Raw genomic sequence first — 14,668 nt, 5'->3', positions numbered from 1 at the left:
AACAAAACCATAAACAGGTTGTATTAATTGGGGGAAGAGGTTATGACTGTAAGGTATTCCAAGTTGATTACCATTTCATCAATGAACAGTGAAAACAGAATTTCCATTCCCGTTTTGCACCAACTTCCAATGGAAATTAATATATGAATAATACTCTACACATAGGCAACATCCAAAGGGAAGTCTTAGGTAAATTCATGAATCAACTTTTCAAAAAGACCTTATTGGTGTTACACATCAAGCATGGGGTGGCGAGATAAACTTCCCACTCCTGCCACAACTCTCATGGATTGAACATAAAAGAAGAATCATGCGTCATGTTAGAATTCCTAAAACAATTAAGATTAAAAAAAAGAAAAAAGAAAAAAAGAAAAGAAAAAGAGAGAGAGAGTTTAAAAAATTCTACAAAAATCCCAACTTAATTCCTAAGATATCCATGATAGTAATAATGATAGTCTAAAGGAGAAAGAAACTGAAAAAAAAAATCCCTAATAATCTCAGGTCTTTGAATACCCTCCTCCATACCAAATTTGAAGCCCAAAAAATGTCAGCAATCAAATTGCCACATAGAACACCCCCCCCCCCCCCCCCCCCAAAAAAAAAAAACCAGCAATTTTAGCGAAAACCCCAGAAACAATGTCAGCTCATCAAGCCCTGTAAAAAATGGGCTCCCAAATAAATTAAATGTATTTACCCTCATAAATCCACTTCAATCATTCAGTGCCAAGTGCCAACGAGCCAAGCTGATCACTAACACCGGATTCTGTTGCAGCAGCTTTCCGTAGCACTTCCATTGCCTCGCCCACCTTCTGCTTCAGGGCATCTGGAGACTCAAGGAGATGGATTACCTCTGATTGATCCATCTCCAGCAACATCCCAGTCACCTTTGATGCATTGTGGGGTTCAAGATTCTCCACATGGGGATATAGGTGTTCACCCAGCATCTGTAATTTTATGAAACAAGTACAACAATTACTTTCCAAAGACTATGTTTATCATATTCTCTAAAGGTCATTTCAGTCAAACAATGTTTCTCAAAAAATCATATATCATAATCAATATATAAAAAGACAAGAAGAATAGCATACCACACGCTGATTCTCTGGGCTAGCAGAAGCTAAAGCTGATGAAAGTGTTGAGATATGCACTGGCCCAGGTCTCTGGATATCAACAGGAGCTGCTGGCATCACTGAACCATCAAAAGGCAATGGCATCACTGGACCTACTACACCTTGAGGAACCCCAGATGCATCAACGCCATTTCGAGAATTTCCCATATATCTAAAGCCTTGGTTGGAGTTACGATGCAGTAACTAAATTTGAGGAGTGGATAAAACAATATTAGAGGTAAACAAAATATCTATTATCTTGGACTACAAAGTCATCATGATATGATTAGCAAGTTATAAAACTATAATTCAAAAAATAGGAAACAGCAAATTTGGGCAATGAAAAATATAAAAAGTAAACAAATAAAAAAAAGGCCAAATGAGCTTCTGGAATAAATCAGTAAGTAATTAAAATAACTCGATAGTTACAATAGGGTGGTGGGGGGATTTGAACCTTGGTTGTCACCATTGGAAACATCAGGAGGTGCAAAATAACATTCAAAAGAGACTTGAATCTATCAAATTTTAGGTCGGTGTCCATCACATGACTATAAAGTAGAGAGCAAACATTAAAAATGGAGATATCATTGAGTGCCCTGTTGAATGAAGATTCATCATTTAGTTACATTTTATTCTACTAAGCAGGATCCTAGTATTATACAGCCTCATTAAGTATTAAGGAAGTCATGCAATCTTAAAGCCCAATGTTATGAACCCAGATAATGAGGGAAGAATGAGAAGAAAGAAGGTTTGGTTACATCACCTGCTGCTGCTGTGGCACCTGTTGAAAGTTTCCTCCTCGCCGCACGCCCATTCGATGCCCTGACTGTCCTTGCCTCTGAAGATGGTATGGCATGATATAGTTTGGAGCAACACCTGGGCGCATGCCAGGCAAGAGTTGCTGCTGGAAGCCGTAACCCGCAGGCTGAGGGGGCATCAGGCCAGGAGTACCTTGACCAAAATACAACTGTTGCGAGGCAAATCTGGGTGCCCCAGGATGATATCCCGAAGGCAAAGGTGCCATCCCACCAGGTGTTCGTATTTGAGCAAAACGTGCCTAGAAGGAAGAAAGTTTAGGTAATTGTCCATCAAGTTTGATACATTTGACAGAGAATACAAGTAATGACACCAACTTCCAACCATCATGAAAAACAATTGAGAGGCATTTTGTTTTAATTACATGTGCACAGTGCACCCATTAACTTTTAAACCCATGATCTCACCCTCCACCCTTAAGAATGGGAAAGAGGGGATAAAGTGCTATTTCAGAGAAAAATTCCCTAGCCGAATTTAAGATTTAAAGAATATCACCAATTTTGTTCCGTTAACTTTTCAACATGAAGCTCAAGAGAGAAATTTATAAAGTGAAAAAATTCTATATTCAGGTATAAACTTGTAGAAATGGATGGAAAAGATTTGCTAGTTGGATAGTTTGACAGCAACGCCACAAACAATGTTGATTTGAATATAAAATTCTTTAATTTTACAAGTATCTGTCATTGACAAAAAAAAATGCAACAAAATTTGTTCACTTCTGAGATATCTCCTGCACTAACAGCTTGGCATTTTCCAGTTACAGAGAAAGACACACATTTGGGACATAACAAGACCATCTAAATTACAGTCTTGCCATTGTTCATTTTCTTGTTTCTTTCTCTTTTTCACAAGGAAATGCTCTAGAGATTCAAAATCAAATTTCCACACAAGTGCTCAGATATTCCAGTATGTCCAGCATTTGTGTGAATGAAAAATAAAAGGCTACAAGACATTGACTGCATATTCAAAAAGTAGGCACTTGTTTTATCAACTAATAACTAGGATTACATCAGTAAAGACCATCCTTATAACATCCGTATCAAATGTCCACAAAATTAAGCAAGCCACAACTGCACATCAAAGTGAACTATGTTTCCTATATAACCATTCAAATATGTATGAAGAAAAATCACCTGAAGCTGAGCCTTCCTATCTTCTTTGCGCTGGGCCACAGCAACAAAAAGAGGTTTCCGTCCAATCATCTTTCCACTCATCTCATTCAACTGAGCAGAAATGAGAAAGAAAATTCATACATTCATGAGTGAAAGCAATGGTGCAAAAGTAGGGTCTGTCAAGTGGTCCTAGAAAATGAATTAGTAACTTACAGCTTTAGTAGCTTCCTCTGGAGTAGAAAAGGCCACAAAACCAGATCCCTTGCTGTGACCTTGTGGATCAAGCATTACCTAATTATATTTAATAAAAATGTGCCAAACAAAAAGTTACTACTAGAAAACAATTATTATAATTGACTCATAGATAAAACCACCAAGGACCATTGGGATTCGGGAGAGAAGGGAAAAAATCACTTCACTTAAAAACAATATATACCTTGCAAGAAGTTATTGTTCCAAACTCAGAGAATAACTCCTTCAGCTTATCATCATTAATGTTGTCATCAAGATTTTTTAGATATAAATTAGCACCTTGCAATTTTTCATATCTGCTAATTCTTTCCTGCTGAAATTTGGCCTTCAACTCGGCCTCCCTTTCTGCTTTCCTTTGAGCCCTCCCCACATATAAAACCTTGTCATCACTGGTAGAGGACCCATTCAACTTCTCAACTGCAACAGCAGCATCGTCTGGGCTCTGGAAGTTTACAAAACCAAAACATCTGGACTTCCCATTTGCATCTCTCATAACTACTGCACTTGTGATTGTACCATAGGTGCCAAAAAGTTTCTTAAGGTCCTCATCAGTAGTTGCTTCAGCCAAATTTTTCACATAAACATTAGTAAACTTTGGTGAGCCATTTTGTTGATTCCTCTCTTGACGTCGAACAAAAAGTCCAACATAGACCTTTTTATCATTTATCAGCATACCATTCAATCGCGTAATTGCATTTTGTGCTGATTCCTCATTTTCAAACTGTACAAACCCATAGCCTCTAGACTGACCATTGCTATCGACGGCCACCTTGCAAGAAAGTACAGTCCCAAAGGCAGCAAAAGTTTCATTCAATGCCTTGTTATCTATTGATGTGTCAAGGTTCTTAATAAAAACATTAGCATATCCGCTTTTCCGAATACTAGGATCTCGATGAGAATACATAATCCTGATAGGTTTCCCATTGATAGGAGTAAAATTCAAGATCCCCATAGCATGAGCAGCTGCAATTAAGGAAACAGAACAGGGTCAATGCTAAGCTTGGCAACAAAACAAACATTAATTTGGAAACCAATAAAGAGAAACAAAACAGGTCAATACTCACTAATTTGTTGTTTCCAAGAGCATAATTGGAATATTATTTTTGAAAAAAAAGGGGGGGGGGGGGGGGGGGGAAATCCTACGAATTTGATTGGAAAAAAAAAATGCATAGTTGAATTCAAACTACCAAAAATCTTGGTAACTAAGCGCAAGTCTACAATTATTTTCTGTATAATGGCAAGCATATAATATAAAAAAATATATGTAAGTATTATATGTTGAAAACAAATTAATTTTCTATCATTTAATAATAGAAAAAAAAATTAATTTCTACTAGTTAAAAAAAAAAAATTTGTTGGTAAAAACTAAAATTCAGAAAGAAATTAATTACAAACAGTGAAAATTCATATCAAACAAACCACCAATCCCCAAAAAAAGTTCAGAATATTCCCCAAAAGAAAAGGAACATTTTTTTTATAAGCCTAAAATGAAATTCTCCAAATAAATAAATAAAAATGAAAACAAACACATATAATCTACCTTAAAGATGAAACCTTTCATTCCAAAAAGGTCCAAAACTATGAAGCCAAAACATACATTGTTCTCAATTCCAAAAATAATACTCTCAGAATTCACCAAAAAAGTAGTTTTTTTAATAAAACAAAATAAAAACATTCTAACCAAAAAAAAAAAAAAAAATGTAAACAAATTCTATAGGTAATTGAACAATATACGATAGAATCAACCCAATAAATGTAACCATACACCGAGAAAGTACGACACAGATACAGAGTATGAGTACGGCACCAAACAAAATTGATCAAACCCAAAGCTCAATATCCAGATAATTACAATAAAAATACCCAAAACACAAAAATTAAATAAAATAAAGCAATACAACAATTCACTGACAACCAAAAATCATTATTCTTTTTTTTTTTCTTTTTTTTAATTACTGAATTAACAATCGCAGCTTTTCGCACAGAAACAGAGACACACAGAAATATCAAATATCCACGTGCACATATTATACACATACATATATACGTATATATAACAATGTGATCGTGCCTCACATATAATCAAATATATATATATATATATATATATGTATATATGATGATGATGAAGATGAAGATGAAGAAAAGAAAGAGAAAAGAGAAGTGGGATGAATAGAACAGACCTTCCTGAGCGTTGGCGTAATTGACATAAGCGTAGCCAAGAGAGGACCTGCGGTTCTGATCCCTGCAAACCCTGATGGAGACCACCTGAGATACCTGGCTAAACAGGTCGTACAGTTGTGTCTCGTCCACCGTCGCATCCAGATCCCCCACGTACAGCGATGGGTTCCCAATCATGTTCGGGCTCAACTGGGCCCCACTCCCCGCCGCCGCCGCCGCCGCCGCCTCCGCACTCCCTCCACCTGTCGCCCCCGCCGCCGCCGCCGCTGCCATTGCCGTCTCCCAACAACAACAACAACAAACAAAAAAATATACAAAATTCTGAAAATACAAAGTTTTTAGAGATTTTTTTTTTTTTTTTTTTTTCCAGAGTCTGTGATCAGATATATTAATTTATTTATATAGGGCAACGAAAAGCTAGGGCTTTGTTCTCCTAACCTAATATGGTAATCAATTTTTTTTTTTTTTGGTTTTTAATTTTAATTTTTCTCTATTTTTTTTTTGGTTCTGAAATAGAGAGAGTAGAAGAGAATAAAGAGAGAGAATAAAACAGAAGAGAGGCTTCCTAATATATATCTAAAACTTTCGAAGCGTTTCAGGAAGCGCACGTGGCATTCGTCTATTGTACATTTTTTTTTATTTATGTCCCTCCCTCCCGTTCTCGCGCTTTTTTATTATGTTTCGTTGTCAGGTTTTTTCACATCGGACGGGACCTCTCTTTTCTTTTTCTTTTTTAATCAATAAATAAATAAAAGTCACTATTTTTTTATTATTAAGCAAAGTCTTCGTGTTTAAGGTAACAAAAACATCCATGTTCTGGTCAATCTTTGCTATCTTCTCCGTTTTTTCCCTTTCAACTGCAACAACTAGACTGGACAAACATGTAATGCTCAAGTGGATACTGATAATTTTAGTGTTTACTAAATTCTTTACTATAAGTGGTCAATCTATCATTTTTTATTGTCCACTCATAATTATAAAGTTAGCAAATCATAAATTTTGCTGTGAAATAGATGTATTTGCAGATGGATTGAGTAGGTACTTAGGTACAAGTTTTATCCAAATTTTTATGTTTTGGATCAATCTAGCATGATCCGTACTTTTTGAATTTTTTGGCAAATTAATACTATTTTATTATTAATTATTATAAAATACTACATTGTTTGGAAAACTATTTGTGGGAATAACCTTTTTGTAAAATTGTGTTTTTGAAATATGATTTTTAGTGGTGAAAAAAAACTTGCTTGCTTGTTAAGAGTTGATGTGGCATAATGTACACCTGGATATCATGTTTTAGAAACACAATTTTTAGTTATATCACATTGTGCATTAAATGAGTTCAATGTAAACCCAACTTTTGTATACAAATTTTCTAATTTGTGAAGAAAAATTTTCCAAGGCCAAATGCATAATCATATTATTAAGCAATCCTATATGAGTTGCTCATTTAGATAGAGGGTAGGTGCAATTTATTTGTACAAATTAACAAATTTTACATTGAAGTTGTGTTGAAATGATGTATTTCAACACGATTTCAATGCAAAATTAATATAATTGAAACTATGTTTTTAAAACACGATTTTTAGGTATTATTATGCCTCATCAGCTCATGCCAAATCAATATAATTTATGTGAAAATATTTTTTTTCACATGATTTCAAACTTAAAATCATATTAGAATTTAGAATACGATTTTTAAAGAAAAACTATTCTCCTCATTTATTTCAAAACGGTGCCATTTTTAATAATAATAATAATTATTATTATTATTATTATTATGCCAAAAAACCATAGTTTTTCATATTAAACAAACAAATAAGATCTTGAGTATTTTTTTATTATGTAAAAAAAAAAAAGGAGAATAAAGAAAATTAAATTTTATTATGTATTAAAAACAAGTTCAAAAAATCCTAGCGAGATGGAAAGGAGAGAAATTTAAGCCTTCTAATCCATCTAACTCAATAATTAGCACCAAAAATAGATAATTGCCATAAATTTTATGGGCTTGTAATATTATAGTAATAGGTTTAATAACTTAAAACATTGTTTATCATTGGACTTTAAGTGAAATACTTATGATATAATATTTGCCAAGTATTGATAACCTTGGGCTTTTTACTAAATAATGCCAAGTAGCTAACTTGGGTTTTTAATAGTGTCAACATAAATTGGGTTTTTAATATTGCCAATGAGAATTGGGTTTTTAATATTACCAATGTGAATTGGGCTTTTGATATATTGCCAATAAGAGTTTGGCTTTTGATATATTGCCAATGAGAATTGGGATTTTGATGTTGCTAATGTGAATTGGGCTTTTGATATTACCAATGAAAATTGGGCTTTTGATATATTGCCAATGTGAATTGAGTTTTTGATATTGTCAATAAGAATTGAGCTTTTGATATATTGCCAATGTGAACTGGGTTTTTGATGGCTTTTGATATATTGCTAACGTGAATTGGATTTTTGATATTGTCAATGAAAATTGGGCTTCTAATATATTGCCAATGTGAATTGGGCTTTTGATAAATAAATTACCATGGGTTTAAACTATGGGCTTTGAATTTCATTGATAAAATAGCATTGCCATGGACTTGAATCATGTGCTTTTGAAATATTGCCAAGGGTAAGTAGTCTTGGGCTTTAAAAATAATGGGGGTGTGTGCATTGGGCTCATAGGGCCGATTTTTGGCTTATCTAAATAATGATAATAAAATTGGATAAGATATGAGATTTCGGGCTTTTGTAATGGTTTATATCATGGCCCAATTTAGATAACGATATAGGAAATATTTGTGGGCCAATGGGATGAGAAATATTCATGGTGGCCCAGAATAATTTATGGGCGAAATTTTGGTATTTTTGGTGAATAAATAAATGTGATTAAATAGGCTTGAGACATGTGGTATGAGTGAAAAAATTATACCTCAACAATCATCATTAAAGGAAGGGCGTAAATGCACTTTTAGTCCCTACATTTTGACGTTTTTCCATTTTAGTCCCTACATTTTATTTTTTCCACTTTTAGTCCCTAAAATCAATTAACGCGTTCCATTTCGGTCCTTTCCGTTAGCCCACTACCGGAATTTGCTTAGGTGGCAGTCGGAGGGATTAAAATAATAATTAAAATGCCACATCACCATGACACTTCAACATATAAATTTAAAAAATTAATTTATTAATTTTTAAAAAATTTAAAAACATAAAAACAAAATTTAAAACATAAAAATACATCAATTTGAATCAAACACACAAAAAACCCAGAATTGTGGTGACTTTTTTTCTCTCTCTTCATTCTCTCATCTCCTCTCTCTCTCTCTCTCATGTTGCTCTCTCTTCTCTTCAAACCCATTCTCTTCAAGGCTGAAACCCATGGTCGTGAACACCATCACTAGAGCCACCCATGGCCGGACCCACTGTCACAGTCCACTGCAAGCCACCACCCACTCTTATTATTTCTCTTCCCTCTCTTCCTTCTCTCTCTCATTACAAATCAGCGAATGGTGTCGAGATTGGTGTTTAGGGTTTGGTTGTTTGAAGATCGGCATTTGGGGCATGGAGATCTGCCTTTGCCGTAGTGGAGATCGGCGTTTAGGGTTTCTATAGGGCGTGTAGATCAGCGTCGGCATGGTGGAGATCGGCGGGTTGTGGAGGTTATGGGTCGTGTGGGTTGTGTGGTGGAAGTTTTGGGATGTGTGGGTCATATGGTAGAGGTGGGTTGTGTGGCGGTGGTGTGGTGGCAGTTTCTGGGTTTGGTTGGAAGTTTCTGAAAAAGCAACCCATGGTCTCCACCAAGCAAAACCCAGACCCACAACAAACAAAACCCAGACCCACGGTGAGCAAACCCAGACCCACGGCGAGCAAACCCACGACAAACCAACAGCGAGCAAACGACGAGCAAAATACATGCAAACAGCGAGCAAATCGAAAACCACCAACCCAGATCGCAACCACCGAAACACAAGACCAACACTCTAAAACCCAGATCGCAAACCGAAAATCACCAACCCAACTACCACCCAAATCGGCCAGCCACCACCATTGAAACCCAAATCGCAACCCACTGACCAAAATCTTAACCCACTACACCCAAATCACAAGACCCACTGATCCACAGCCCCTCCAATCCACTGCCAAAAAATCGAGAGAGAGAGTCCAAGAAAGAATAAAGAAGAAAGAAGAGTGAGAGAAGATGATTTTCTGGGTTGTAAGTTGATGGCTGATGACGGATGTTCTTGGTTTGATTTTCTGATGTATTTTTATGTTTTAAATTTTGTTTTTATGTTTTTTAATTTTGTTAAAATTAATAAATTAATTTTTTAAATTTTTATGCTGATGTGTCATTGGTGATGTGACATTTTTATTATTATTTTAATCCCTCCGGCTGCCACATAAGCAAATTCCAGTAGTGGGCTAACGGAAAGGGCCAAAATGGAACACATTAATTGATTTTAGGGACTAAAAGTGGAAAAAATAAAATGTAGGGATTAAAATGAAAAAATGTCAAAATGTAGGGACTAAAAGTGCATTTACGCCATAAAGGAAGTGCTTGACTAAACCCCATTGGCTCCCCCTTTTCAATTGTTTTAGATCGTTGGGAGGCTCACCTAAGTGAGGGCTAGCAACTAGAGTTAGCTAATGAGAGCCAACTATGTTTAAAGGCAAAAATGGGTTAGGGCAGAAACTCTGGGCCACAGTTAGCTAGAGCATAAAAGCTCTTTTGGGGTGAAAATTTCGAGTACAAGGCTTCCTCTATGAGCTTGAGATGCTACCAACGTCCATTGTCCACTTGGTAGCACAATTGGGTTGGGCTCATGCAAAAGGTTTGAAAGAAAACCAACCCATACCTTTCAAACCATACTTTCTCAATTTCTTCAATTAGTCGCATGGGCTTAGGCCATACTTAAAGAATAAAATTAAAATATAGCACGTGAATTGAGCTTGAAGAAAAAATGTGTCATAAAAATGGGTATTAACACCAGCTTAAAAAAAAAAAAAAAAAAAAAAATGTAGGTCTTCCTCCCAATCAACTCATCGCCAAAGTTGGAGTTTTATATACCAAGTACACATTTTCCTAGAAAGATTGTCCTTACTTTCTATTGATATTTTGAATATATATGTTTTTTTTGTTGTTGTTGTTTTTTTTAGGGGCGGGGGGTAAATAATTGAGCTATTGAGCACTAGCACAGTTAGTGAACTGATAGACCTAGATATATTCGGTAAAAATGAAATTCTTATATGGGTTTAAATTTAAATATGTATGTAGGCCAACTTCTATTTCAAGAGGCAAGAGTAGTTCTTGTTGTCAAATAAAATTGGGCTGCAATCACGTGACGCACATTTTATTGTTTTTGTATCAATCGATTTTTTTTTTTTAATTTTTTATTATTGTTTTTGTATCAAAGGATTGATTGCTCATGTATATGTCTAATTTGAAATTATTTAAACTTTTTTTTTAATTTTTGCGTAGCTATCTTTATACCATATTTGGCAACGAAATCTAGAAAGGAAAACATATTTCATCTCCAAATATCAACATTACATGACAAAATATAAAATTGGTCACCATATTAACTTTACTTTTGTTTAATTGAGTCCTCTAAATTTTAAATTTATTCAATTTAAGAATTTCTTCCAATTATATTAAAAATTTTCTGTAAAGTATGCAATTAACTAATGCAAAAAGATTTTTTGAAAACAAATTCTCACATAAAAAATCTATAAAACATTTTTATTAATTTTATAGATTTTTTTTCTTGTGAGAAAATATTTTTTAAATGATAAAATTTTCACAAAATTAAACAGAATGCTTGAATTAATTAAATTTTAAATTTAAATAACTCAATTAAATGAAAGTAAAATTAGATAACTATAATAAATTTTAAATAGTGGAATTTACATTTTAGCCACAAATTTATTATAAGTTTCCATCCTATTCAGTAGTCAGACACATCACACATCCCTTTCAAAAAAAAAAAAGACACATCAGTACAGCACATGTACAAACTTGAAACTACAAAGTACAAACATCACACTCACACACAATGGGAGTTACTACTTCTAAAACACTCTATACCGTCTGTATCTCTCAACTTTCCAAAACCTCATTGTCACTTTCTTTTTCTCTCCATTCTACATTTTACCTGTGTGTTTTGTTTGAACCACTGGCCAAGAAATGTGCCCCTTCTTTTTTTAGTTTTTTGGTCTTTAATTCTTGTTTTTATTTTTATTTTTATTTTTATGATCTGGGCATTTCTCATTTTTCACAGTGCTTGACTTGTGTCTGTGTTTGGTTGCTGAGAAACCCTGGGAAGAAAATAAAAGAATTTTTATTTTTATTTTCTAGTTTAATATATCTTGTTTTGATTCTTTTGAAATGAAACTATCATGCCAATCTGAAAACTACTATGTTGAACTTGGTTGAGTCATGAGTGTATGGTTTTAGTTTATTTGGGTTCTACTTCTAGCATAGATATGGTGGTTTTTTTTATTTTTTATTTTAATTTTGAGAAACTAGCATAGATATGGTGGATAAATTGGGATACTGCGACAGGCTTGTTTGTTTGTTTGTTTTACCAGAGATCCAGAAAGGGTTTGAAAGGGACTGAGCTAATATCCTATTTAATTTTTTACTTAGCAGTAAAAGAACAAGAATTAGAAATGTGGCAAAATGTTCAGCCTTGTAATTGGGTCGATGTGATTTTTCAGTTTTCTTTGAATTAGATGTCATGTGGTTTAATTGATGAAAAATCTGGTTTGCATTTGCTGAAGCTTTTGCGGTTTACATCGTGCAGGCTGGCAGGGACGAGCCAGAAGTTTGACTCAGGGAAGACGGTTTTACTGTGCGGCGGTTTCAACCCTCTGAGTCTCTGACTCAGCTACTAATCAGCTGTTGAGATTTTTTGTGTTTTTGGCATGGGTTATAATAAAATTATTTTTGTTTAGAATTTTTTAAAAGGCATGAGTGTTTAATCAGGATAAAATTAGTTAATTGAGTTTAATTTTTTTTTAAATTTTACTATTGGTAATTTTTGTTATTGAGTTTTTTTTTTTTTTTTTTTTTTTTTTTTGAACTTGTATGTTTTGTTTTAGATTTTAGATTTATAAATTTTTTTATGATCACTAAAATGAGGAAAATTCTAGAGTTACAGATTTTTTTATAAATTACTAATTTGATAAGTGGATACTAGTAAGTAAAAAATGATGTGAGTAATGGGCTTATATACAAACTAATAAGAATTTGCTACTAAAAAAGTTTGTAAAAATGTTGTAAAAAAGTTTTTGAGTATAATATTACTCTTAAAAGAATCAATAATATTATTTAAGGAAAACATAATATAATTTTATAGAATAAAATTGCTAAAATTAGTATACATATATAATAATTTTTTTAAAAAAAAATTGGGGGCCATTGCCCCGTAGTCCAATGATGGCTCTGTCCTAATCATACCATATGTTGTTGGATAGGTTATCATGGAAGAAAACTTTAACTAATTATAGTGTTTGTTTGGCTAGCTTATTTTTTGTCAAATTATTTTATTATTTAGCTTATTTTTACTATTATTTATGAGTCTCATTACACTTTTTGGTACTATTCATGAGTCCCATTATACTATTTCAATTAACATTACCTTTATTTATAGTACTTTCAGCAAAAAGTTTTCAGTTTCAGTAAAATAAGTGGATTTCAAATAAACCCATTTCAAATAAACCCATAATATCTTTTATCTTGCTTTAATAAGACTAGGAAGAATTATGTAATATTGTCCTCATCTAATGGCGAACTTGTGCTGTATCCCTAGTGTCCCCCACGTCCCAATGCCCAATATATATATATATATACACACACACACACACATATATATATATATATATATATATGAACATAGAAGAAAAGAATATAACATTGGAAGGTTTACATGTTTGTAGCCTTCCTAAACTTAGGTTTATAGGTCATAAATAATGTAGAAGTTCGCACTAGCTTCTTCTTGAAGCTTTATCTCTTTCAACAAACTTATTTTTAGAGAGTTACAATGGGTGAGGGGGAATTTTCATCCTAAATTTTCCTTTGGAAACATGTGGAGGTGCCTATCAGATAAGTTACAAGGCTCTTGGCTATTTTTTATTTTATTTTTGTTTCTTTTGAAAATACACTGTAAGCTAGGCTAGAGAATGTTGTTGTAATGTTTTGTTTTGGCTAGAGATTGTTTTAACATAAGACATAAGAGGAGAGAAACTTGTTAAGAGCCTTGTAACTCAATTGGTTGACATCTCTTGGTATTTTTAATAAAGACATTCAGAGTTCAAATTCCTCTCATCCAAATATCGAATTAAAAAAATAAAATAAAAAAGGAGAGAAACCTAAAAACCATAAGCTAGCACTCTGTCTAGATCTTTTGCTTTGTCACCCCCCCCTACCCCCCCCCCCCCCCCCCCCCCTCCCCCAACAAACACGCACACACAAAAAAACCACCTTAGCTTCAATTTTGATTTTAGAGGATAAAAACAGTGAGGTGTATTCTGCTAATCTAAACTCACATTTATATGTATGTGTATATATACAAATATTGTGTAGGCAATTTAGTTAGTAAATATCTTCACCGAAACTGGCATTGCAGGTAGAAACTAATTTGACAAGTTCAACTATTACCTTCTTCAATCTAGTAAGTGTTGTACTTTACTAAGGTTTGTCAATTTTTTTGGTCAAGTGTAATAATATAATTACAAATACTTTGTGATATATGTATGGTATGATGAACATGGGTTGAGAATTGCTTGTGGTATGGTTTGAATTGGAGCAAGTGGGTGGCTTGCATGTAGTATCAAAGTGGTTTATTATAGCATTGGGAGTGTTTTTTGATCGTTCATTGCTTGCTGTGTAGGCTGTGTTATATCATATTTGTATGTTATGTTATATCGTAATAATGAATCTTTTTATTTGATTTGAGATATGATTGTGGGATTGTTTGAATTGGAGCAAGTGGTTGATGTTTATGTTGTGTTATATCATATTTGTATGTTGTGTTATATCATAATAATGAATCTTGTTTATTTGTTTAGACTCCTTAAAAACAGATTATTTAACCTACTGAATTAGTCAAGTAGTTACTTAGGTTAATAATGAGATCTAGGTTAAAAAGTAATAAATCATATCATGCAGTGCGGAAAAATAAATAAGACAACGATATGATTATCTCA

General features: G+C 33.6%; 2 protein-coding genes across 2 annotated transcripts in view; both read right to left on the bottom strand.

Moving 5' to 3' along the window:
- LOC126713577 (glucuronoxylan 4-O-methyltransferase 3) overlaps window positions 1–14,668 on the bottom strand; it is a 76,261-nt gene that overhangs the window by 48,001 nt on the left and 13,592 nt on the right. The window lies entirely within an intron of this gene.
- LOC126713574 (polyadenylate-binding protein 3) lies at window positions 486–5,993 on the bottom strand. The gene is made up of 7 exons (XM_050413345.1): window positions 5,473–5,993; window positions 3,474–4,252; window positions 3,251–3,328; window positions 3,059–3,148; window positions 1,873–2,166; window positions 1,089–1,313; window positions 486–944 (listed from the first exon to the last, which is right to left on the bottom strand). Exons 1-7 carry the CDS (start codon window positions 5,741–5,743, stop codon window positions 714–716), a joined length of 1,968 nt encoding a protein of 655 aa, XP_050269302.1. The 5' UTR covers window positions 5,744–5,993; the 3' UTR covers window positions 486–713.

Source organism: Quercus robur, chromosome 2 (genome assembly GCF_932294415.1).
Source record: "Quercus robur chromosome 2, dhQueRobu3.1, whole genome shotgun sequence".
NCBI lineage: Eukaryota > Viridiplantae > Streptophyta > Magnoliopsida > Fagales > Fagaceae > Quercus > Quercus robur.
The sequence above is the reverse complement of the archived record's forward strand: the minus strand, read 5'-3'. Positions and strand labels throughout refer to the sequence as shown.

What these genes read in the sequence shown, in the direction of transcription:
- LOC126713574 (XM_050413345.1), bottom strand. Translation starts at nt 5,743, where the DNA reads ATGGCAGCGGCGGCGGCGGCGGGGGCGACAGGTGGAGGGAGTGCGGAG. An exon ending in TTACGCCAACGCTCAGGAAG is followed by an intron (nt 4,253 to 5,472) that starts GTCTGTTCTATT and finishes CCTTAATTGCAG; the next exon opens with CTGCTCATGCTATGGGGATC. An exon ending in GAACAATAACTTCTTGCAAG is followed by an intron (nt 3,329 to 3,473) that starts GTATATATTGTT and finishes AAATATAATTAG; the next exon opens with GTAATGCTTGATCCACAAGG.